At 49.3% G+C, this 24,076-nt stretch overlaps 10 protein-coding genes across 10 annotated transcripts; 5 read left to right on the forward strand and 5 right to left on the reverse strand.

Moving 5' to 3' along the window:
• Positions 1-50: 50 nt before the first annotated feature.
• On the forward strand, positions 51-275 carry N7503_003756 (CDC26 family anaphase-promoting complex subunit; the record flags this gene model as incomplete). The annotated part of the gene is made up of 1 exon (XM_057063303.1): positions 51-275. The coding sequence occupies one exon, from the start codon at positions 51-53 to the stop codon at positions 273-275; it is 225 nt and encodes a 74-aa protein (XP_056924218.1).
• Positions 276-924: 649 nt separating this feature from the next.
• Positions 925-4,052, reverse strand: N7503_003757 (Zn(II)2Cys6 transcription factor). The gene is made up of 8 exons (XM_057063304.1): positions 3,922-4,052; positions 3,806-3,850; positions 3,239-3,754; positions 2,839-3,180; positions 2,488-2,769; positions 1,880-2,433; positions 1,354-1,817; positions 925-1,291 (listed from the first exon to the last, which is right to left on the reverse strand). Exons 1-8 carry the CDS (start codon positions 3,974-3,976, stop codon positions 970-972), a joined length of 2,580 nt encoding a protein of 859 aa, XP_056924219.1. The 5' UTR covers positions 3,977-4,052; the 3' UTR covers positions 925-969.
• A 1,787-nt stretch (positions 4,053-5,839) lies between these two features.
• N7503_003758 (iron-sulfur cluster assembly protein CIA2) lies at positions 5,840-6,467 on the forward strand (the record flags this gene model as incomplete). Its single annotated transcript, XM_057063305.1, has 2 exons — positions 5,840-6,035; positions 6,094-6,467. 2 exons carry the CDS (start codon positions 5,840-5,842, stop codon positions 6,465-6,467), a joined length of 570 nt encoding a protein of 189 aa, XP_056924220.1.
• Positions 6,468-6,697: 230 nt separating this feature from the next.
• Positions 6,698-9,901, reverse strand: N7503_003759 (U5 snRNP component Snu114, putative; the record flags this gene model as incomplete). The annotated part of the gene is made up of 4 exons (XM_057063306.1): positions 6,698-7,302; positions 7,358-9,586; positions 9,695-9,834; positions 9,882-9,901. The coding sequence occupies 4 exons, from the start codon at positions 9,899-9,901 to the stop codon at positions 6,740-6,742; spliced, it is 2,952 nt and encodes a 983-aa protein (XP_056924221.1). The 3' UTR covers positions 6,698-6,739.
• Positions 9,902-10,157: 256 nt separating this feature from the next.
• On the forward strand, positions 10,158-11,626 carry erg10B (acetyl-CoA C-acetyltransferase; the record flags this gene model as incomplete). The annotated part of the gene is made up of 5 exons (XM_057063307.1): positions 10,158-10,222; positions 10,279-10,328; positions 10,426-10,501; positions 10,554-11,046; positions 11,108-11,626. The coding sequence occupies 5 exons, from the start codon at positions 10,158-10,160 to the stop codon at positions 11,624-11,626; spliced, it is 1,203 nt and encodes a 400-aa protein (XP_056924222.1).
• A 310-nt stretch (positions 11,627-11,936) lies between these two features.
• N7503_003761 (putative ZIP family zinc transporter) lies at positions 11,937-13,512 on the reverse strand (the record flags this gene model as incomplete). The annotated part of the gene is made up of 3 exons (XM_057063308.1): positions 13,396-13,512; positions 13,155-13,337; positions 11,937-13,090 (listed from the first exon to the last, which is right to left on the reverse strand). The coding sequence occupies exons 1-3, from the start codon at positions 13,439-13,441 to the stop codon at positions 11,937-11,939; spliced, it is 1,383 nt and encodes a 460-aa protein (XP_056924223.1). The 5' UTR covers positions 13,442-13,512.
• A 339-nt stretch (positions 13,513-13,851) lies between these two features.
• N7503_003762 (Atg14 domain-containing protein) lies at positions 13,852-15,384 on the reverse strand (the record flags this gene model as incomplete). The annotated part of the gene is made up of 1 exon (XM_057063309.1): positions 13,852-15,384. One exon carries the CDS (start codon positions 15,382-15,384, stop codon positions 13,852-13,854), a length of 1,533 nt encoding a protein of 510 aa, XP_056924224.1.
• Positions 15,385-15,679: 295 nt separating this feature from the next.
• Positions 15,680-16,280, forward strand: N7503_003763 (uncharacterized protein; the record flags this gene model as incomplete). Its single annotated transcript, XM_057063310.1, has 4 exons — positions 15,680-15,925; positions 15,976-16,034; positions 16,088-16,152; positions 16,216-16,280. 4 exons carry the CDS (start codon positions 15,680-15,682, stop codon positions 16,278-16,280), a joined length of 435 nt encoding a protein of 144 aa, XP_056924225.1.
• A 269-nt stretch (positions 16,281-16,549) lies between these two features.
• N7503_003764 (uncharacterized protein) lies at positions 16,550-18,426 on the reverse strand (the record flags this gene model as incomplete). Its single annotated transcript, XM_057063311.1, has 3 exons — positions 16,550-16,731; positions 16,815-17,822; positions 17,877-18,426. 3 exons carry the CDS (start codon positions 18,424-18,426, stop codon positions 16,550-16,552), a joined length of 1,740 nt encoding a protein of 579 aa, XP_056924226.1.
• Positions 18,427-18,847: 421 nt separating this feature from the next.
• On the forward strand, positions 18,848-23,484 carry N7503_003765 (cleavage/polyadenylation factor CFT1; the record flags this gene model as incomplete). The annotated part of the gene is made up of 9 exons (XM_057063312.1): positions 18,848-20,828; positions 20,883-21,196; positions 21,255-21,422; positions 21,480-21,845; positions 21,898-22,096; positions 22,156-22,231; positions 22,286-22,739; positions 22,801-22,948; positions 23,003-23,484. The coding sequence occupies 9 exons, from the start codon at positions 18,848-18,850 to the stop codon at positions 23,482-23,484; spliced, it is 4,188 nt and encodes a 1,395-aa protein (XP_056924227.1).
• Between the last annotated feature and the right edge of the window lie 592 nt (positions 23,485-24,076).

The following is a 24,076-nucleotide window of genomic DNA, read 5'->3' on the forward strand; positions in this document are numbered from 1 at the left end:
ATCCCTGTCCTTCCTCCACCTCAATTCAGCAGCAATCCAACATTGCAATCATGTTGCGCCGAAAGCCCACCGCCATCACAGTTACATCCGAAGATATCGCTGCCCTTGAACAGGCGAGACTTCGTCAACAGGAGGAGACCAAAAACCCTGAACAAGGAAAAGCAAACAACTCCACCAAATATGACCCGAGTGATGAGTTGAAACCCCTTCCTGGGGATAAGGCCCGAATTGTTCGATCTCGTGAAGAGAGAATTGGAATCGGCCGTCGAGGCTGACATATCCTTTGTGAATCAATCATACATCACACCATGGCTGATCTTGGACCCTTCAACTCTCACTTCTTGAATGAGGATACCGAGCATCTAACAACAACAACAACAATACATCACTTGACCTACTTCGAGAAGATCTTTCTATCTGTCTCGACCTTCACACTGTCTCCGTCGACCAAAGACAACTAAGAACCAAACCCACCAAGGACACAGCATTGCTGCATACCTGATGTTCTTAATTCCGTCTCCCCTCGGATACTTGAAAGATGGAGGTGCATCGATCATTTTGGGGAGAGCAAGAAGGTCTACGCATGGAGCTCGAGGAGAACACGTCAGAAACCACAATTCCAAAGTTGATTTGTAGATACCATCCAATCAAAGATGCTTTTGGAGCCAGAACTTGTTATGATGTACAAAGGATTTCATGTATTCAATGGTCATTTCAATCCGCGATGTCTTCGTCGAGGTCATCCTTTGAAAGGGTTCGTTCCAAATTCAAGAGCCGTAAGCGTAATATCACTGCATGCTGTTCAACCAGACATGTAGGGTGAAAATATGTATAGACAAACTTCGAATGAGCAGGACTGAAGGGGGAATCAAGAAGCAGAAGCATAAGAAGAGGTTGAAGAGGGTGAAGACAGCAATGCGTTAATAGCAGAACGTAGAGTGAATCTTGATGTAAAGTGGTAGAAATGGATTACCCGCGTTGACGTTTGGTCATGTTGTCGGATCCCATGTCAACTGAATAATTCCATCGTCGCTTCAAACCCTGCGGATCATATACACTTGCTACACTCTGTTGCCAGTCGCGTGCGCTAAAAACAACTGGGGGCGCTTGAAACTGTGGCGGGGAGACTGATTGCGTCGGGGGAAGAGTCACCTTGGACGGCGAGTCGTACTGAATAGGGTATTGGTGATTTACCATGTTTGATATTGGTTGCGCTGGGTTACTCATCGGCATCGGAGGCGAGTTGGTGCTGACGGTGGAGGGGTTCACAGAGAAGGCCATATCCCATTGACTGTGGAGAGAAGCGGTAAGTAAATGGACCGCAGCAAGGCGAGAGACACTCGAGTCACTTACTTGATGATTCTGGTCGGGTCCCAACTATTCTCATCAACCAAAGGCTGTTCGAGAGGATGAGTGGTCGGCGGTTGATGGGGGACCATTCCAAGGGATTGCAACTGGGAGGATGTGTCGGACTTCGAGTCTTCAGCACCAGCGGAAATCGGAGGAGTAATTGGATGTGTGTTAAAACCCACTCTGGATTGGACATGGCTGGACACTTGGCTCAAATGCGGATGATAATGCGCATCCATAGGCGGACTAGGTTGGTAGCCCTCCGAAGGACTGCCATACGGGAAACTGGGCTTAAGCTCAAAGGATCGGTTGGTATCGGCGGAGAAGGCCAGCCTTAAAGAATCGATCTGTGCTTGGATTTCGGGCATGGGCCAGGCGGTAGAGCATCGCTCAAGGATGCGCATGTGGCGGGTAAAAAACTCTCGAGCATCGGAGTTGAATTCAGGATCAGGTGAGGTGATGGCGACCTGCAAATATTAGAAATAGCTCCATGCACTCTGTAGCCGTGAATCTGTCATCAAACACTTACCAGGTGGAGCATGGTACAGGTGAGAATACAATAGATGGCGAAGTTGATACCTCGTTGCATGTATAACAAACCAGATAATCCAAATCGTTCCAAAATGGCCTCTTGTAAGCGACAAAGGCTCTTGGCTGATGAATAGCACAAGGAGAAATGGATCTTCCACTCACCCCCAGCGGTAAAGGACTGGGATGCCTGAAGCTGTGGTCGGTGAAGTAGGATAATTGCCAAGTGACAGTGAGAATGCATATTGCCCACAAAATGAGACGGGAGCCATGGGGGAGAGCCATCAGGTGGATAATTGACCTGCAAATCTGGTGGTAGATTGCGAAGCCAATCAGCGAAAAGGGGGTTTCTTTGCGTGAACCGAGGATCGGCCCCCCAATCCTTTTGCTTTTTTACCTTATGATAAATATCTGTGATGATGCGGATATGATGCGCGTTACGAACAAAATAAGCATATTGCCGTGAGCGATCAGTCTCATAGGCATCTAAGCCTCTGATGTCCAACGACGGACGCATATCCACGGTTTGGGGGTCTACGCCATAGTCCGAGCGACCTAAGCAAAGCCGATTAGAGAGGTCAATGCACAAACAGAGTGGTTGATACTTACCCTGGGGTGCTCCAATCATCACCTCCACCACCAGAAGGGCCTGCCATATCCGAGTTTGAATCAAGCATTCAATTGGGCTCAGGTCACAAGGCCTTCCTTCGGCATGATTACTATAATGTTCGTGGATATCCAGATCCTTGGCCATGGAGACAATTGTTTTGACAGTCTGCCAGGACCGGTAGTAATACCCTTTCTTGGGTAATGACTCCCGGGCTTTAAGGAGGAGAAGCATGGCCTGGATCGTGCTCACACGTGGAACATCCATGAAACTCGATTCATGTCCTGAGAAGGGAGGCGAGATCAGTAAAAAAAAAGATGCACATTCTTAATGAATTTTTCTGACCGACTCACTGTTTGCCAATGCAAGCCACTGGGCGCCCTCTGCGGGCTCTTCCGATAATCGACCAGAACAGGCAAATAGCGCCTCAAGGAGAAGGGGAGAGATAGAGCGGCGATCATTTTGCCATTGATAGTAGAAATGGGCTCGTGGTATGACAGGCACATAGGGATGAATTTCATCGAAGTAAATTTTGAAATATTCCATCACATCCTCATCTGCGGGCATGAGCTCTGGTGGAATTCGAATCGTGGCACCTGCGCCTGTGCTGAGTGGCGGCAACCTTTCTTCCACGTCATCTTGAATGGGGGCATCAGGCTCGATGCGATCCGCTCGCTGCCTTCGGATATAGGGAGCTGGGAGGGTATTAGCAATTCCATATCTTTTGGTTCTTTTACGAGAGCAACGCCATACCGATACCCGTCTCATCGATTTTCAGCTCTCCTAAAACCTCGCTGAGATTCTCTGCCGTGGACTCAGGTTCCACGAAGACTCCCCGATCTGCTGTCCCAATGGAAGATGACTGGGTGCCTGGATAAACTGAGGATTGTTGATAAGATTGAGGCGGTATGACCATGGGAGGTGATCGCATATCATTGTACATTCCAGATTGACCCGGAGGGGCATGAACAAACTGGGAGTACATGCCCATCCCATCGTACGAAGGCAGGGCGCCCAAGGGGGCATGATTACCATCTCTGTAGGCAGGAGACACCGAGAAAGAATGGTGAGAAGCCTCTTGACCGGAGCTACTTCCTGTCTCGGTGGGATCCACGTCGTGGCCTTCTGGGCCAAATTCGCCTTCCTGTCCGATCGTTGGAGGGACACAGACCAGTTTCAAACGAGTGCATGCCGAGCACGGCCAGGTATTTGTTGTTGCAGCGTCGCATTTGATCTTCCTTTTTCGGCAGCCATTGCACGCTCGCATTACTGCTTCCAGTTAACTCCAGGAAAGGCCCACTAGACAACGATACGCTTTACCTTTTAGTCTCTTGTGACGATTATGCTCATCAACAAACACGTAATCTAAATCAGGATCAGATCAACATCCATTCAGTATTGGCCCTATTTGATGCCGGGGTTCGGAAAGAATATACTTTTCTGGCCCTCTCGGGGAGGTCCCGTCGGAGGTGCAAATGAGTAGCCCTGCATCTTGAATTTTGGATCTTTGTTTTGAAATTCGTCCTCTCGCACTCTCTCGTTTCGTGCTCCACCTCTTGGTTGTTTTCTCCCTCCGAGGTAACCCGGAAAGGAGATGGTATGTGGTAGAACGAAATTGGACGTGTAATTATCCGCAAGGACCGGCCGCGGAATTTGGAGGTTAAGAAAAAAAAGGAAAAGCGGATTACAAAACGAAGGAGCACTCCCAGGATGACCGTGCTTTGTAGTTGACTCCGGTATAGGTTCAAGGATGGTATTGGACGATGCAATTGGTAGCGTTCAAGCGCAACGCCGTTGCGCCGGCACGTCGATCAACGCACAACCTCCGAAGACGTGCGACAGCTTCCACACAACCAAGACGGCCCACCCGGAGCGAAATTGCGAAATTTCCTAGAGACTGTAGGCGTCGCAAAAGTCCAAAAATTGGTCCAGTCGGTACAAGGATGCGAATGCTTAAATCAATTGTTCAGGTTAGATGCCGAATCATGCGATCGCATCATGAAGAGCCCGGGGGTCAGGGGGAAACCAAGCTTACAGCAGTCGCTCAGGGCATCACGAAGCATCAAGGTGGAGACATCAGGGGCGCATTGGAGGAGGGGGGTGAACAGATTGGAAAAGGGCGGAGAGGAAAGCTGAGAGGGGTGCCAAGGTGGTGATGAACATCCAATAGCGCCGGCGCAGTGGATTCGGTGGGTGGAGGCGGACGATCCAGATTATTGCCTCCTGAAGTTACGACGTAATTGATACCGGTATTGATGACTAACCAACACGTGGTTCTCCGTAGCGTTACATATATAGTATTCCTGTACTTCAGTGTAACCTGTATTTGATAATGGCTGTAATATTACTTGTGAACTAGCATTAAAGAATAAGAGACTTTGATTGAAACAATTTGAGCAAAGACATGAGAACAGAAATAGAATCAGAAATAAGAAAAGGAAGAAGAAAAGAAAAAACTTCGGAAAAACAACGGAACATGAGCAAGGCTCCACTCTAGCATCTGTACAGTAATCTCCAACTTCCATTCTACATCACATTCTCACTTCACCGGAAGAAAAATAAAATAAAATACCATGCAGGATCGGAGAAAAAAAAAAGAAATGACTCTCAGGTTCTTCACGGCTAAGTTCCGAGGTATCCGTAGCTTCTATAAATTCTTGTTTTCTTGTGTCCCCATTTTCCCAAGATGAAACCGCCGTGTTTTACCTTTCTTACCCCCCTCTCTCCAAGAGAATATATGTGTGCTCATGTTTGTGTGTGTGGCTCTGATCCCCCTCTGCCATAGGGCGCTAAAGGGGCGAAATAGCCAAAACTAAAAAGTGGATCCATCCGGTAGGGTTCTGGAAGAGGACCTAAGCTGGAACCGCCATGGTTACAGAGGTTCCTAGGTGGAGTCATCTATCTCTGCAAAGAGTCCAGCCAACTTCCTTCCAAGCTGATTTTGACTCGATAACAGCCCAAAGGGCTTATTAATTCAAATTCGTTTCGGTCGATCCCACCCACTTCCCTGGTTCCCATGAGTTAAGCCTATGAACGGTGGTCCGGGATTCTGGCAAGGCTTAAATTACCATTTATTCTCTAATCTTAATCAGACCATAATCATGAGAATAAATAGTCCACAAATCCCGAGGACGCTCCCGAAGACTAAAAAGACTAATATATTACCTATTACCCATGGATGACCGGTAGCTTTCCCATAGATTACCCATAGATTACCCGTAGCTTACCTTCTTGGAAAATCGTCATCCCACGCTTTCCCCAGATAGGAAATGGACCGAGGATCTACCGGCAGACACGTGAGACTTCGATAAGCTTCTTTATCGAAATCTTCCTAAGCTTTCGCCCCTCTCAATCATGGCGGAGGTACAGAATTCCAACCCCACGATCCTGAACGTGGCGGATCTCCCCACCAGGACTCGCTCCACTATCAAAGCAGGCGATTATCACTCTGGCATCTTTGCTGCTGTCCCGAATCCCGCCGACTTTCTCTCGTCCGACTCCGAAGATGACGACCTCTTGGAGGAGCCAATCGATGAGCAGGAGATCTATGGTAAGACCACTATTGCCACCTCATTTTTTGGAAATGATCTAATGAATCCATTTTTCAGACTTGATCAAGTCAATTTCGGATCCAGAGCATCCACTGTCCCTGGGAGAACTGGCCGTCGTCTCTCTCCCAGATATCTTTATCAAGCCAACCCTTCCCAACGTTTCAGATTCCCCTCTTCAGACTGTCATTGTCTTGATTACCCCAACTATCACCCACTGCAGTCTAGCAACGGTCATTGGTCTCGGAGTCCGGGTGCGCTTAGAACAGAGCCTTCCGCCCCGCTTCCGGGTTGATGTGCGCATCAAGGAAGGGACCCATAGCACAGGCGATGAGGTCAATAAGCAGCTGGGGGATAAGGAAAGAGTTGCTGCAGCCTTGGAGAATGGCGCCCTGATGCAGGTCATCACCAAGATGATGGAGACTTGTCAATAAGAAGCTTTCCCCAGCTAACTTCCCTTTCATTACTGTAATATTATTATAAGCACTTAGTCCGGCGATTTTGGTGACCTAGATTCTCCTGTCCTGGTTGATACGAGCCCCATCTTACGAAAATAAAATGCCAATTGTTTTTGATAATACACTTGCATGTTATTGATGAGCGCATTAGAATTACAGAGAGAGCAACGTGCTCAATAATCGATGACTCCATAACCCCAGAATCCCCTCCCGGAAGATTGGCTGTTAGCGTGTTTTTATGGTGAGAATCATGAGTCCAAAACGCCACTCTCCTTCAATCCTTTCCACAGTTCCGGCTCCAGGAACTTGCTGACCGTCACATCCTCCGCCAGTCCCTTGCGCCGTCTCGTCTTCAGGACAAAGTCTCGAGCTGTGGCCATGGCCCCGGCCATCTCCAGTGGCTTCAATTTGACATCACGGTCCAGCGGATCTCCAGGTACCACACTCCACTTATCAAAGGCAAGACTGACCATGGCCTGACCTTGGGTATGGATGCGAAGATCTGTCTCAAATCCGAACGAGTCAATCACCGGAATGAGCCCGCGCACCGAATAGAGAGGAGTTCCGGCAATGGGGCCGTCAGACAGGACGTGACCTCGTCGGCGCGACAAGACAGTGTACACTGAAGCGACAGCATCAGCGGGACCCGTCATGGTACAGGAATAGATCGGCTCCATGAGCCGGGGAGAAGCCATTAAAAATGACGAGTACACGGCCCGGCGAGCTGTGGGGATGATTTGACCACCACCACGATAGATAGCTTGATCCGCAAGGGATACATCCGTTAGCTTGAACTTAGTGTTTCGAATGGCTAAGTCTTGTCAGTATCGGTATCCTTAGTAAGAAGGGTGCGAGATACAACTTACGTTCTTCACACAAGGGACCCTCTCTTGCACCCCAGCTGAAACCCTGAGTGATTGAGTCTCGGACGCTCCCCAGAAGCTTCTTATCTACCTGTGAAGGCAATGTGTCGTCCTGAAGAATATTCGGTCCCATCTCGTCAGGGCCAAATGCCCAAATGCTGCGAGCAGCGAGCTTATCCCAGTCGTAATGGTCCTCGAAGTAGCGAGCAACCTTGCGGATGGGGTCTTTGATGTTGACCTTGCCGCTTTCAATGTCCTCTGCGATGCCTTCGTCCAATGGCTCGGCGATCATTGTGATCTTGTTCTTTTTATTCGGGGTAATTGAGTAACACATCATGGCAGAGGTTTCAACCACCGTCTCACAGAAACGAGTGACAGGGTCGGAGACCTTGATTTCCATCTCGGAGTACAGTCGTCGAAGATCATGAAGAACACAGTCCATGTATAACTCGCCTGTACCTAGAACAACGTGTTCACCAGACTCCTCTACCTTAGTCGAGATCAAGGGATAGCTCTTGTTGATCTTGCGTAAGCCGTCCAGCATCTTAGGTAGTTCAGACGGGTTGACCGGCTCCACCGCAACCTTGAACACAGACTCGGTCATGTGACGAATGGGCCGGAAAATATGGGGTTCTTCATCATCGTCCAGTTTGAGAGGCACCAGTGTTGCCGTTTTCACAATCGAATTGTCTACACCGCCAAGTAGAACCCAGTTGCCAGCAGGGACACCATCTGTAGAGATGTTGTAAGCCGTTTCCGCGATCCAAGTGTCTGATATGGTTGCAATAACCATGTCTTCCTCGTCCTCGGGTGTGTAGCCTTCACCAAGAACGCGAACCTGCTGGCCGGGTCGAGCGGTACCACTCAGGATTCTTCCAAAGGAGGAGAATCCCGTAGCATCGGTGGTGCTGAACAGCTTGGTGATGTGAATGACTAGGGGTCCGTCCTGGTCACAGGCAGCCATAGATGACGCAACCTTTGAGTCCAATGGACCAGTGTAATACCGATCCAATACTCTCTGGGCTCCATCAACCGGAGAAGGGACATGTTGGACAACCATGTCCACAAACCCAGTAGGAGGACCGAAGAATTGCTCACAAACGAGGTTCAGCAGCTCCTTCGCATCGGTCTTCAATTGGGAGGGTTTTAGGCTGACACCCACGCTAGCAAGTGTTTCTTTGAGGTCCTCGGGACTCTCGCTGAGTGTATGGGAATAAAGCTTGTAGATCGGCTCCAAGACAAATTTGACGAATGAACGCTTCGAATTCTCTTCCACGCCTTTGCGAGTGAATTTCCGACTGCGGGGGTTATAGAAGATATCGCCCCAAAGTCGAGCAGCAAATTCGGTCGAATCGAGCCGTGGGTAAGTATCTGCATACATCCGGGCGAATGATTGTAGAGTGAAGCACCAGTTCATTGAACTGGATGCAAAGGCAACGTTGCCCTTTTCCGGGCTTACTCGGCGCTGCTCACCTTGGCCTGGCAGAACGTTCTCGATGATCGTATTGACCTCCTCAATCACATGTTTCAGCTTGAAATAGGCATCATTCGGTGGCAATTTAAGCTCCAGAATGAGGCGGTCCATTTTATTGACAACCAGGGTTAGTGGAAGATCCTCCAAGACAGCATGCTTGATGATCTGCTCAGTGTTCGCTTGAACGCCCTCCACAATATCGACGACAAGGGCGACACCATCAGCAAGGCGAATCGATGCAGCCACCTCATCCACAAAGTTCACGTGTCCGGGGGTGTCAATAATATTGAGGAGATGGGACTTGCCCTTGGTTCCAGGAAGAACCAAGCTCATTGGCGCCGCCTTGATTGACACGCCGCGTTCTCGCTCCAGGAAGTGCACATCAGTGTATCGGAGTTGTTCCTCCTTGCGCTTGCCTATCCGCTTCTGTAGCCGCTCCGTCAAATCGTGGGTCTGTTTCACCAGCATGTCCATGAACGCTGTCTTGCCATGGTGCAGATGGCCCACAATAGCGACATTTCTGATTTGCTCGGGAAAGTTGAGAAGATCGGACATAAACTCCCGGGAAAAATACACCGTTGGAAGCTCGGTTTCTGCGAGCGCAAATTTCTTCTGCTGGACGGGGGCGATAATCGGCTCGGACAGAGGTTGCGCATCTTCTTCCTGAACCAGAGTCTCAACATCGGCACCGTATACTTGCTGAGCGCTTGGGTAATATTGTTTGTCTTCGTGCAGGATCACGGCGTTCGAGGGTCCTTCTGCAGTAAGGATTGGTGAGCATTTATGATCAGAAAGGGTGAGATTTTTTTTTCCCCTCTCTTCCTTTCTCCTTTCATCATGGTTTTCTTGGGAGCGTGCAAACATACCATCGACCTCCATTAATTGCTGGTCATTGATGACCTCATCTTCCTCTTCGTCGTCAAAAGCCTCGTCGAACTTGAAGGCTTGCGGCACCTGGTCATGTTGCTCCTCATCCGACTCGGCCTCTCCGATGTAGTTACCGAACCTGCAAGAGTTAATCAATGTTTTAGGGGAGCAAAGAGGAGAACTTACTCGTCGTAGAGGTCATCCATTGTGGTGGAGAAAGAAAAGATGGGTGACGCGCAAAGCTAGATCCGCGCCGGACTTAGTGCTGGCGTGACGCCGGAGGAGTTGAATCTCAACTTTCCACTTGGTCCGAGCGTCTCAAGTACTCGCGCCTACACCGTACAGCTCCTCACTCCCCACTATAATCATAACCGCCCCTCCATATTTCTTTTCCTTTTATACTCTCCTTTTCCTTTCCCCTTTTCTTCTCCTCTAAAGATTTTCATATTCCAAAACTTCACCATGTCTTCCCTTCCTCCTGTTTACATTGTTTCCACCGCCCGTACCCCGGTAGGCTCCTTCCTTGGGTATGTTATATTCAGTTCTACTTGTGTTGCGATTTCTAATGTCATTTGGTCTACAGTTCTCTTTCCAGTCTGACTGCTCCTCAGCTTGGTGCTCATGCCATCAAGGGTATGATGACCCCTCCCAATTGCGAACGCCATATGCTATCTACTTCAAATGAGAGAGAGGCAAAACAGATTTTCACATATACTAACTCAATATATAGCCGCCGTGGAGCGTGCTGAGGGTGTCAATGCCTCGGATGTTGAGGAGGTCTTCTTCGGCAACGTCCTTTCCGCTGGGTAAGCTTCCTCGTACCCTCAATGGTTATTGCTAATACTAACCCCTGTTCAGCGTTGGACAGAACCCTGCTCGCCAATGTGCCATTGGCGCTGGTCTCCCCGAATCCACTGTCTGCACCACCGTCAACAAGGTCTGCGCTTCTGCTCTGAAGGCAATTATCCTGGGAGCCCAGACCATCATGACCGGCAACGCTGATATTGTTGTGGCTGGCGGTGCGGAGTCCATGTCGAACACCCCCCACTACATCCCCAACTCCCGTACTGGTGCCAAGTTCGGCCACCAGACCCTGGTTGATGGAATCATGAAGGATGGACTGCAAGATGCCTATGGCAAACAGGAGCTCATGGGTCTCCAGGCCGAGGAGTGTGCACAGGACCACGAGTTCACCCGCCAACAGCAGGATGACTATGCCATCCGCACCTACGAAAAGGCCCAGGCTGCCCAGGCTGCGGGTGCCTTCGACTATGAAATTGCTCCCATTGAGCTCCCTGGTTTCCGTGGCAAGCCCGGTGTTACCGTGTCTCAGGATGACGAGCCCAAGAACGTAAGTGGAATCTGGTAGACGTTTCGCCTTAATCTCTCGCTAATATGTACTGTGAGGATAGCTCAACCCCGACAAGCTTCGCAACATGAAGCCTGCTTTCATCCCCGGCAGTGGCACAGTGACTGCCCCTAACTCTTCTCCCCTCAACGATGGCGCTGCGGCCGTCGTCCTGGCTTCCGAGGCCAAGGTGAAGGAGCTCGGCCTGAAGCCCATTGCCAAGATCTGTGGCTGGGGTGATGCTGAGCAGCAGCCGAGCAAGTTCACCACTGCGCCCGCATTGGCGATCCCCAAGGCCCTCAAGCACGCTGGCGTGACTCAGGACTCCATTGATGCCTTTGAAATCAACGAAGCTTTCAGCGTGGTAGCCCTTGCCAACATGAAGCTGCTTGGCCTCTCTGAGGACAAGGTCAACATCCACGGCGGTGCAGTTGCCATTGGCCACCCACTGGGTGCCAGCGGTGCTCGTATCCTGGCCACTCTGATCGGTGTCTTGAAGGCGAAGCAGGGCAAGCTTGGCTGCGTTGGCATTTGCAACGGCGGCGGCGGTGCCAGTGCCCTCGTGATTGAGTCTCTTCTCTAAAGAGATAATTTTAATGATGTACGGATATGACATGACTATCGACTCCCTGCGAAATACCAACCAACGCAAATATTCGAAATAGATATTGGAAGTAGAGAATTTAATATTTCTCCGAACAGTTCACGAACTTGACAAGATCCTTGTAGCATATAATATAATGGGGGAGGGTGAAATGAAAAATTGTAGTTCTAGGAGGGATTCACTGAACACCTGGTGAAGCATAGGAAGAATAACATTTGATAATTCTAGCTTTCTAGGGAAGGCCACAGATAACTCAGAAACAGTACACACCTGACATGTGTCGAGCCACTCAGGCAAAAGCCCCAACAAAGGCCATCAAGAGAGCTCCACAGGCAACTGATATACATGCCTCTACACGCCGTCTCCCTTTGAGGGTCTCATAGCTTGGCTCGCTCAAGAAGTCTTCCGCCAGGAGCTCCACAAGACCTGCAAAGAGCAGAAGGCCAGAGCTGATGGCGTTGGTAATGCCAACCATGAGCAAGCCCGTGGTACTTGCCGGGTCATAGAGATTATGCAAGACCAGGCCGATGGCCTGACCAAGGGGAGTAGTTGTTCCGTAAGCCAGTGACATCAGCCAGGGTTTTGCGGAAGAGGGTGAGAAAAGATCAGGGATGAGTGATGCGATACGTGAGCCCAGCGCAAACCCTTCGAATGTCTGATGGAAACTGATAGCAATGAGAAGTACAACAAACGAGGTTCCGGTTGCGACACTGAGTGCCATGCCAATGAAGATACTGTGAAAAAGGATACCAGCTTCCAGCAGTAGACACTGAAGAAGCTGACGTTGCGGGTTCTGCATTGGCAACTCCGAGCCGGACTGCTGTCGAAAATGACCACCCATCTGAGGGCGGTGATGATGAAGCGAATGTGACCGGGACCGCACACGAGGCGGAGAGTCATCAGCGTAGGCATCGAGCTCATCAAGGTCAGTATCATCGTCTTCATGTTTGTCCAGTTGGGAGCCAGCCGAGTGCAGCCGCTCAGACCCATGCGAAGAAGCAGAAGCAAGACCGTCAACCTCGACCTGACCACTTTGTCGTAGGCCGTCTAAACGTATATTTCCATGTGATCTTTGCGCTTCCAAACGCGAATAATCTGCGGCGTCATGCCCAAAGTCGCTCATAGACTCGCGGCCAATGTCGCCTATCAAAGTATCGTAATCATTGCCATGCACATGCCCTGCACCTTTCATGGCAAAGAACATTTCTACCACCACAACAGCGAAGACCGATATCATGGCCACAAAGCCCGCCATTGCACGGTATGTATGGCTCCAGAACCGAGGGAGACAAGGGTCCGTCAAGGAAACGAATGCAGTCGGGAGCAAGTGCACGAACGCTGTCGCGATTAAGACTCCGGTGCCAAAATGTCTGGAGATAAACAGGAAGCGACGTGGGATCGGAAGACCAGGAAAGCGGCGAGCAAGGACCGGAAATGAGCATGCTGGTGTAAGATGAGTTTGTCAATCACCCAGTACCACAGATCAGAGAGAATGACTTGCGCATACCGAATGTACTCAACCCTAAGATGAGAAATAGTGCCATGACATGCAATGGTGTATTATAGGCGCCCTGCGCCTGAGAGCCACATGAAGGTGTCTCCACTGAACCTGTGGCATCACGTCGTCGGAGCTCGGCTCTTAGGAGAGATTCGGGGATTTCTGAGATGGCGGAGAGCGCGCGCTTGAGCTCTGCCAGATACATGAAAAGTCAGATCTAATTGGGGGGATTCAGTGCTGGAATACTGACCCAGAGTCCCTTCGCCGGGATTCTGCCATGCTTGAGCATTCTGCATGTTTGGGGACTTTTAAATGCGGGTGGGTTCCGGCCACATTGCCAGTAATAAATAGGAGATACAGTTCCGATGTGGCGTCCACGAAAGTCCGACGATATCAATAGGACGGCTTCATGCAATTGGACTTCAATTCAGGAGTTTTCCAGAAATGCAGCAGAAGATCCCGACGGAAAGCATAGCAAGTGAACGGAGGGACTCGGGCCACGCGGTACAATCTTATCTCGGCATCTCAGTAACTCCGCAATCCGTTTACTGTATGGAGGTCATGAGATGTACAAACCCACTACACCTTGGTATGTTTTGCTTTTATGACTACTGCACATGAAACGCGATAATGTGTACATTTATGCCTTAAGGAACCTGCTGTACTCTGTAGATTGACAACATACTCTGTTTTTATTTCTGCTATATTATCTGCTGTTGAGCTTCGTCCAACCACTTGTGCCCTTTGGTCTTGATGACTGATTTGGGGTCGCGTTTGTTTCTGCAGGCCTGGGGGTGGTTTTGCTCTCTGGCGTGTATGGTTGTTGAGTCTCGAAATTTTCGTCCTCCCATTCCTGTTGTTCCAATACCTCCCATTCTGCGCTGGCCATCTCGCCAAGGAGGTTCGACTTTAAGTTATCAAAAATCTTTGTTGGAGTGGGTAATTTCCATGTCCGCATGAATTCCGATCCCTCCGATGCCCCGAGAAACGAATGAACTGTTCCATGGGAATAATGCCCAAGCATAGGAAATGATTTCATGCGCTGGATTGTGGTTTGGGGAGAATCCTTAGCAGGCTTCACCTTAGCCTGCGTATCTCGACCGGCGAAGGCCCGCATCAAAGTGGACGTCTGAGCTGGCGGGGCAACCAATAACTGCCACAATCCACTTCCAATGTTGCAGACCTCTTCACATGAGTCAGAAGTTAGGTTGATTCCTTGGGTCCGGCACAGCCATGCGACATCCCAAGCAAGGAGAGTGGCACCCTCAAGAAAGAGGAAATACGTGGAAGGGTCTTCCTTGGCGAGACGTTGGAGAGGCTTATCAATGAATAGTGGCCTTGGACGCGAGCGAGTGTCTGCAGGTCGGGGCACTGCCAGGCTGGATGGGGGTTGAGGATTATAAGTTCCATCAGTGGCATTATGCGAGTCGTAGGATGCAGCAGGGGTATAGATGGTTGGGTTAGGATGATTCCGATGGGGTAGAATGATCTCGGCGGGGAGTCTCAGTGAAAGATAATGCGAAACGAGGACCAGGAGGAGGGCAATGTTGGAGAGCGACGTAGATATCTGAGCTGTCGTGGAGCCTGTATAAATGTTAGTATGAATTTGAGTGATAGCGGCCAGAAATGGGAACTTTCCGTTCATGTCCCGCAAGTCTACAATTGCTAGGCCTCCAAGGACATAGGTCTGGCTAGCGTCGCCTTTCTTGGTTGCTTTTTGCCGTAACCCATACAGATGAGCCGCTTCGCGGCAAAGAAATATCCGAGCTTCTGCCGTTTTACTATGTAATGTGTGCCATAGATGCTCGGTCCTTTTGGTGGTGTTCTGCAGGCCTGTCAAGATAGCAGCCTCCCGCTCCCCAAGTTGGTATTGGGCCGATTCAGCATCGGAACGCCTGCGAGCCAACCGCGCCTTGCGGTCCAGGATATCGGCCCTTTTTGCCCTAATTTCCTCTTTCAAAGTGTTTATCTGCTGCGCCACAACATCCTCCCTGGAGATCGAGCCAGCTTGTTGACTTAAAATGGTTTGGAGGGCCCAGCGACAGGAGCTGTCGTGATCGGTTTCTGAGGATCCTAACTGGCTATGGGCGGTCGCGATCTCGATTTGGTTGCCAAGGGACTGTTTTTCAAGAAGGACCTGGGTGTGTTCGAGACGTAGCTGATAAAGACGATTGCGGGCACATGTCGGACAGAGAATTGGCAAGCGGGAGTGGGCAGATGTACATATGTGACAACTCATCGCAGACGGTTGAAGGATTTTAGCTGAAAGACCGAGAGTCGCGCATCCATGGTGTATTGTGTAAGCTACGAGAGCTACCAACGAGAACCATGGAGTCTTGCAATAAGATCTTGGGGGAGAGTCGGTTCTGGTGACGTCGTCACCTGACGCGGTGTGTGGCAGCTGTTTATTCGGGCTTATCACGTTGGATTGTTGATAAAGACCCAATCACCTCCTTGATACTACGAAATGATTTAAATATCGCCAAGGTTTTTCACTTTCGCTAAGCTACTCTGTCAGGACGAGCTTGTCCAAAATGACGTCGACAGACGATGGCCGTGACATTGCCTCGCGGCCACCTGCAACGGAAGAGCCCCAGCAAACTGACAGCCCGGGTCCATTTGAGCCCGTCCTGGAAATGGAAGAAATGCTAGTGGCTCGTTTAACTCAAGGCGTGGATCATTGTGATTGGGATCAGTTACAAGAAAAATACACTGATGCTATGGATGAGCATAGTCGTGTCGAAGAAGACCTTCGTGCGCAAACAACAAAACTGCTCGATGTAAGGACATTATGCATCTGCCGTTCTAACCCAACACTAAAACCTAGCAGATTTTTACAGCATGGTCCCAGACAGCCATGTTACAAGATGAACAGAGGGCCCTGAAGAGGTGAGAATTGTACCCCATGGTCTTCGTAACATCGAGTTCTAAAGATCATCAAGATTCAAGACACAGATGCAGCACGTTCAGCATTCTGAAATCAGCGTGGACAATAAGAAAAAGCACTGTAAGTTCATGAGACCCATCTTCTTCCCTGCTCAAGTGCTGATCACTCGGACCCCCATTCCAGACACGGAGGTGGTGAAAGCATTCCAAAGTGCCCTGGCCTTGCTCAACGAGCAGCTGAAAGCTTGACTAGGTTACGAAATCATGAAACAGCGATTCCCCACTACATGCGTTATTTAGATTCTAACAAGGTACATGCTGGGCCATGTCTCACCCTGCGGTCAGAATGGGGGAAGATTATGTGCCGAGAATTATCATGTATTGCCTAGATTGAATTCAAGATCAGGTCCGTGTGAATCCGTCAGATACAACATTAATTCCAGTACGAAGTTACTTCGCAGAAGCAGTTAGTAATTTCGAGCTAGTCCACTGCTTTCCTCCTAGTGAACTAAGTCTTCTTAATTCCCAGAGCTGTTGCGGTCGGCCCGGCCAGTGATGTCTTGCCAGGTTGCATTAAATCGTCTTCCTGTGTTAGCGAGGAGACCCTCTTCTTCGGCTTCCTCGGCATCTTCATCAAGTTGCCTCTCATCCAGTTTTGGTGATCGGAAGAGAGATGTCACAAAGACAACAAGGTAGAGACCTGTGGACAGATGATCGGTTAGTAATCAAGCATCAATAATATAGATATTCCTGGACCTTGCTTGCACCCAGGCGCATACTTACCGAGGAAGAAGAACTGGGCCCAAAAGAATACAACACCAAAGAAAGGGAAATTGAGAGTGACACGATTGAGAAAGGTGCTGACAACACTGGGAGTGCACACTCGTTGTGCGGCGGGATTTTCCGCTAGTTCAGAACATGGCTTGATGAGAGCTTTGTGATTAGAGCAATCCGGCTGCTCTAGCAGTGTTCTCGGAGCACGGTCACAGAAAGTCTGCGGGCCAAACGTGGCATATTGTGGAGCGAGGACCATGGAAATAGAGTAATTCAGCGCCAGGATAATCAGCATCAACATCGCAGTTGCCAAGAGGAGAGCTTGAGGTGACGTGTGACCCTTTCGAATCTGAAAAATTCGAATCCAAAGGAAGCGGATCCCAACCACAGAGATGCCAGCAACGGAGCTACAGAACAGCAGCAGCACAAGAACAGAAAAAATGGCATAATCAACCGGAAAGACTTTGGCCGATTGAACAAGTGCCCAATTGACTGGGTTGAAGACATTGATATGACCAAGAATGTATCCACAGCGATGCTTACAAACCGAGTTCTTTGCCTTGTCGATAGCTGTCAACAACATAGACACCCATGTAACAAAGGCAATCAACAGGAGAAGCAGGCCTCCCAGCAATTTGAAAGGGCGGAATATGGCCTCAATCTTGAACCATGCTCGCATCAGCCAACTCCGACCTTCTCCCTGAGCTTCGTCAACAAGGCGTTGCCGCCTAATCAATGTTCTCTCCTCTCGTGTGAGCGTATCTAGTTCTCTGCGATCTTTGGATGAAAGAAGCTCGGGATTTCCCCCACAGCGACCTTCGAGCTGCCTCTGTCGCTCTTGATTGACTTCTAATTGGCGAACTGTGGAAGCCCGCAGAGTGGGGCTCGAAATCGATGGTGCAGTCTTGATCAAGCTAATGGGAAACAGAGCAAGCCCCACTGAAGTATACAAGACATAAAGGCAGATACCAAGGGTCATCAGCAGGCCCAAAGCAAATGTCAAAGCACGCTCACCATCTGTGTCAATATTAGTGTCATCGTATTGAGGACTCAAAAGGCAGCACAACTTACGATTCTCTGTCAGCAGGCGTTTGAAGTAATCCAAGTCCATACCGACCTTGTCCTTGGAAACGGGGACAAAAAATCCAACCAGGAATAGGATAACAACAATAGCAACAAATGACAAGGTGTACTTCAAGGACCCCCAGAGCCGCTGTCCCACAGTTTGCTCCCCTGTTTCACTGGCTACCTCATCATATTCTTCGTACCAGAAGTAGGTGAAAGGGATCACCAAGAGGCAGAGCAAGGCATCCAGTGAGTACAATATGTAGTAGATGATTGTCAGTGAGAAAGTGATGTTATCAACTGTATCTTGGGTAGCCCAGTCTTTCCGCCGGCCTAGGCGGGATGACGTGGTTGATGATATGAGCGCGACATCCACCGGCAGCAAGAGCACAGTGGCCAGAAGACTGGTAATGGCAATGATGCAGGTCAGGGTTACAGACGGAGAACGATCGCGAGGTGTTTGGTAAACATAGATGAACACCGAAGCTACCGCCAATAGGATTGCAATGACAACTGCATATACAACCCATATCAGTGAGGTCTGAAGGAGCGCCATAGTCGAGACAGATGATGTCCCATATGTGACAGGTTAGGCAGAGAGAAGCTGTTGTATCTTTCCTTAATTATCTTTACACTGTAGAAATTCAGAGATGTTCAGACACAAGAGAAAGAGAAAGGGAAAGCAAGTGAGTGGGTAAGAAAGTTGGCTTTACATTGTCGTCATAGCTAAACCTGATCAGGTAAACATCACGTGATCTTGAGCTTTGTGTCTTTTAGTCCGCCCTGGATGCACATCATTCGACTACATCCTACAAGCCATTGTGAGACTCAAAAGGGCTTTTTCTTTTCTGTCATATCCTGTTTGTTGTTTGTGTGCTCTGGCGCTGTTGAATTTAGGCTTGAGTTTGCCATGTGCACCGTGAATTTTGCTCCTGTAAATTGCTGATTGGAGCTCTGAAGCGCACTGGATTTCTGCAATGCAGTGCTATACAGAGCTTTTACCCCCAACGGGCGTTACCCATGCACTTGCCCTGCCTTTCCTATCATCAACTGCTAGCAATTTGATTGTTGTGCGATCGTCCCTGTTGCAGGTGTTTTCCCTGCTCAAGCCTTCATCGGAGAGCACTGAGACCCACTCGGCATCTTTCTATCCATCTGAGCCGAAACTGGTCCTGGAAAAGGAGTACAACCTTCCAGGAACTGTGACAGACCTGAGTCGAGTGAAGATCTTGAATTCCAAGAGTGGCGGAGAGGCCATCCTGCTGGCTGTTCGAAATGCCAAGCTCAGTCTGATTGAGTGGGACCCAAAGCGCTACAATCTTTCAACCGTCTCTATCCATTATTATGAACGAGATGACCTGACCCGCAGCCCCTGGGTACCAGACCTGAGTCGATGTGGCAGTAGTCTTAGTGTGGACCCCAGCAGCCGGTGTGCGGTCTTCAATTTCGGGGTTCGTAACTTGGCCATTTTACCTTTCCACCAGGCAGGGGATGACCTTGTGATGGACGACTACGACTCTGAACTGGACGGCGAGCGGCCTACTCAAGCACCGGATGGGGCAACAGACATGGAGAAGAGCCAGGGTGGCTCTGCTCATCCCACACCTTACGCTGCATCGTTCGTTCTACCACTGACAGCCCTGGACCCGTCATTGTTGCACCCTGTTAGCTTGGCATTTCTCTACGAATACAGAGAGCCAACATTTGGAATTTTATATTCTCAAATTGCAACCTCCAATGCCCTTGTTCACGAGAGAAAAGATGTGATGTTCTACACTGTTTTTACGTTAGACTTAGAGCAACGAGCATCGACAACTCTCCTCTCAGTCTCTCGGCTTCCCAGTGACCTATTCAAGGTTGTAGCACTGCCGCCTCCTGTGGGAGGCGCTCTGCTTATCGGTTCCAATGAAATTGTGCATGTGGATCAAGCCGGTAAAACAAACGCAGTTGGGGTCAACGAATTCTCTCGTCAAGTGTCCGCATTTTCCATGAGTGACCAATCCGACTTGGCCTTTCGCCTGGAGGGTTGCGTTGTGGAACGACTCGGTGGCGGCAGTGGTGACCTTCTTCTTGCGCTTGCCTCGGGTGATTTGGCCCTGATAAAATTCAAACTGGATGGTCGATCTGTATCGGGTATGTCAATCCATGCGTTACCAGCTCAAGCAGGCGGGGGTATTTTAAAATCGGCTGCCTCTTGCTCTACCTGCTTCAATGATGGAAATGTCTTCATTGGTAGCGAAGATGCGGACTCAGTGCTTCTTGGATGGTCCCATACGACTTCTAGCAAAAAACCACGTCTAGAATCGAAGCCAACTACCGATAGCCTAGATGAATCGTCAGACGAGGATCAAATGGAAGATGATGGGTACGAAGATGACCTCTACTCTTCGGTGCCTGAGCGAACCCAAACCGACACGCGCCCAGCTTCGGAGACTTCAACGCCAGGTTTTTATCATTTCCAACTACATGATCGACTCCCTAGCATCGGCCCTCTGCGGGATGTCACTCTGGGCCAAGCTAGCTCAGTGCCAAATGACTCGGATGTGTCCGCCATTGAAGAGGCTTCGGCCACACTAGAGCTGGTTGCATCACAAGGCTCTGGCAAGAGTGGTGGGCTTGTTGTAATCAAAAGGGAGATTGATCCTTTGACGACAATGTCCATGAGTCTTGATGCTGCCGATGGAGTATGGTCGGCCACCATGTCTCAAAGCAAAGAAAGCTCTTCGCACGTGGGCGATTCAAATGGAGCAATTTCCTGTCAATATATGATCGTCTCACGGATTACTGATACAGACAAAGAGGTATCAGAGGTTTTCAAGGTAGAGGAAGCAGCCTGGAAACCTCTCAAGGCACCAGACTTCAATCCGAGTGAGGATATTACTATCGAAATTGGGCTTTTAGCCGAGGAATCTCGTCTTGTACAGGTTTTGCGAAATGAAGTCAGGATTTATGACCGAGGTATGTTTTGAGTACGTTCCGCAGATAGGAATTATAGACTAACATGTTTTTCAGATTTGGGGCTAGCGCAAATTTATCCCATTTGGGACGAGGACACCGATGAAGAGCGTACTGCCGTGAGCGCAAGCTTTGCCGATCCTTACGTGGCTATATTACGTGACGATTCTTCGCTTTTACTGCTTCAGACAGATGCCAGCGGTGATCTTGAAGAGGTGTCTCTCCCAGATGAAATGACCATGTTAAAGTGGCATACGGGCTGCCTTTATCATGACAGACACCAATCATTCGGCGCTCTCCACTCAAAATCAAGCGTTGCAGCTGAACAAAGTATTCTTCTATTCTTGTTAAACGCCGAACATAAGCTCTCGGTCGGTGATTCCAATAAGGGATTAGATGACCATGGTATTTCTAACCGTTCTTTTACAGATATTCAACGTCTCGGACATGAAACTACTGTCAGTCATTGACGGCCTTGACTGCTTGCAACCTGTGCTATCAACAGATCCACCTCGAAGATCAAGTGCGCGAGAGCCGCTGAAAGAAGTCCTAGTAGCTGATCTCGGTGATTCCTCATTTGTCCAACCATACCTAATTGTACGATGCACGCAAACATTGGTTGCTTGAACCCAGATGCTAACCCACGAAATCCAGCTTCGAACCGATAACGACGACTTGATTGTGTACAAGCCAGTCTTCATCCCGTCCGAGGCCGAGAGCGAACAACCAAAACGTCTTCAATTTTTTCGTGAAGGCCACCATACCCTTTCTAAGCTTGTCCCAATTGAATCACAGACCGAAACCGAAATATCCTCACGCAGAAGACCATTACGGGCCCTGCGGAATGTCTCAGGGCTTAGTACTGTGTTTATGCCTGGTGACTCAGGTAGATTTGTCGTAAAAACCGCGAAAAGCTCCCCCCACGTGGTTCGCCTTCGTGGTGAATTCACACGATGGCTCAGTGGGTTTGATTCGCCGGTGACTGGCTGTGGTAACGGCTTCGTCTATGTGGATGCCGAGGTACGAGCTGCTTCCTAGCGTAACGTATACTCATGCTTACAATTCCGTCCAGCATACCATCCGAGCGTGTCAAATCCCCCCAGAAACCCAACTTGACCATTCCTGGGTCTTGCGCAAAGTCTCGTTGGAAGAACAAGTGGACTTCTTGACTTATTCAACAGCATCTGAGACCTATGTTCTGGGCACCAGCTCCAGCGTGGGATTCAAATTGCCTGAAAATGATGAGCTGCACCCTGAATGGCGCGACGAAGGTTTGCTTCCCGGCATTCTGCTAAGCATGGTGTATCTTTTTTTCTAATACAATTCCTAGCGAAATCATTCCTACCTGAAGTTCCCCAGAGCTTCGTCAAGATCATAAGTCCGAAAACCTGGGAAGTTATCGATAGGTAAGGCCTCAAAGATGTGGAACTGGAGTTCATTTCAATGCTCACGATTCATAGTTACCCCTTGGAGCCCGCTGAGCATGTGACAGCGGTGAAGAACGTGAATCTAGAGGTGTCAGAGAACACACATGAGCGTAAAGATCTGATCGTTGTAGGAACGGCTATCACCAAGGGCGAAGACATTCCAGCCCGTGGCTGCATCTATGTATTCGACGTGATTGAGGTGGTTCCAGAGCCTGGTAAACCAGAGACGGGCCGCAAACTCAAACTCATTGGCAAGGAGGTCGTCAAAGGTGCAGTGACCGCGCTGTCCGGCATTGGCGGCCAGGGCTTTGTGATCGTGGCTCAAGGGCAAAAATGCATGGTCAGGGGGCTTAAAGAGGACGGAAGTCTCCTTCCCGTGGCGTTCATGGATATGCAATGCTACGTCAATGTTGCAAAAGAACTCAAGGGTACAGGCATGGTCATCTTGGGTGATGCAATCAAGGGTCTTTGGTTTGCAGGCTATTCGGTATGGGAGCCCTCCTAACTGACGTAAAATCCTTTTTACCGGTTACTAACGTCTAGTGTAGGAAGAGCCTTACAAAATGACTCTTTTCGGCAAAGATCCCGACTATCTGGAAGTCGCGGCTGCAGATTTCCTGCCGGATGGAAATAAGCTCTACATTTTGGTGGCAGACAGTGATTGCAACCTGCACGTGCTGCAGTATGACCCTGAAGGTGCGTAATAGAATGAGGCTCGAACTGTGAAATTATACTTACATTCCATGTCAGACCCAAAGTCATCCAATGGAGATCGACTACTCAACAGGAGCAAGTTCTATACAGGTAACTTTGCCTCAACGGTCACCCTGTTGCCCCGCACGGCGGTGTCGTCTGAACTTATGGAGTCAACGGCGGATGAGATGGACGTGGACCAGGCCATTTCGACTCACAACGTCCTAATTGCATCACAAAATGGATCCTTAGCCCTGGTGACGACCGTCACGGAAGAATCATATCGTCGCCTGTCTGCTTTGCAATCTCAGTTGACCAATACAATTGAACATCCCGGTGGATTGAACCCTCGCGCCTTCCGAGCGGTTGAGAGTGATGGTGCCTCTGGTCGAGGAATGGTTGATGGAACTTTGCTTCGGCAGTGGCTGAGTCTGGGCAAACAGCGCCAGGCGGATTTCGCGGGCCGAGTCGGCGCGACGGAGTGGGAAATCCGGGCCGATCTAGAAGCCATTGGTGGAGATGGACTAGGGTATCTATGAGCGGATTAAGTGATCAGCTGAATTGAAAGTGGTTTGGGAAATTCATCTAGTTGCCCCAGGTGTTTGTAAAGATATGATGAATAGCCACCAACGTAATCCCTTCCAACCCAGAACATAGAATATTTGGAAATATACCTATAACGACATTGGAAATAGACAATGTTTGTTATCTAGTGAACGTAAATGGGTTAACAATCAAAGAGATGATATGATATATGTATATATATTTTTCAAACAAAGACAAGTGAACCTGGTATGCCATCAGTAAACCTCTCGTAGGTCATGGCAAAACTCGCGCAAATCCAGGCTGAGTGGCAATAAAGTAGCAGCGTAACATCATAACTCGATGGGATATAACCAGAATCACGACCAAACCAGATAGAAACCGAGAACCAAGTGCCAACGAAACCCCAAAACCCAACCCAAATCCCGACATGTTTTTGTTTCTGTTTTTCTTTGTCGAGAAGAATGGTTCGATACTCCAAACAGACTAGGGTCATTGAGCATCACCATTAACCAGGAAATAATCTTATAAAGACATCCAAAAGCAAAGAACTCCTCACACGCCACAATTGCCAAGATTGCACCAGGG

Source organism: Penicillium pulvis (assembly GCF_028828015.1).
Source record: "Penicillium pulvis strain IBT 33274 chromosome Unknown contig_1_segment0_segment0, whole genome shotgun sequence".
Taxonomy (NCBI): Eukaryota; Fungi; Ascomycota; class Eurotiomycetes; order Eurotiales; family Aspergillaceae; genus Penicillium; species Penicillium pulvis.

What these genes read in the sequence shown, in the direction of transcription:
- N7503_003757 (XM_057063304.1), bottom strand. Translation starts at nt 3,976, where the DNA reads ATGCAGGGCTACTCATTTGCACCTCCGACGGGACCTCCCCGAGAGGGC. An exon ending in TCGTCACAAGAGACTAAAAG is followed by an intron (nt 3,755 to 3,805) that starts GTAAAGCGTATC and finishes AACTGGAAGCAG; the next exon opens with TAATGCGAGCGTGCAATGGC. An exon ending in GACCCGACCAGAATCATCAA is followed by an intron (nt 1,292 to 1,353) that starts GTAAGTGACTCG and finishes TTCTCTCCACAG; the next exon opens with TCAATGGGATATGGCCTTCT.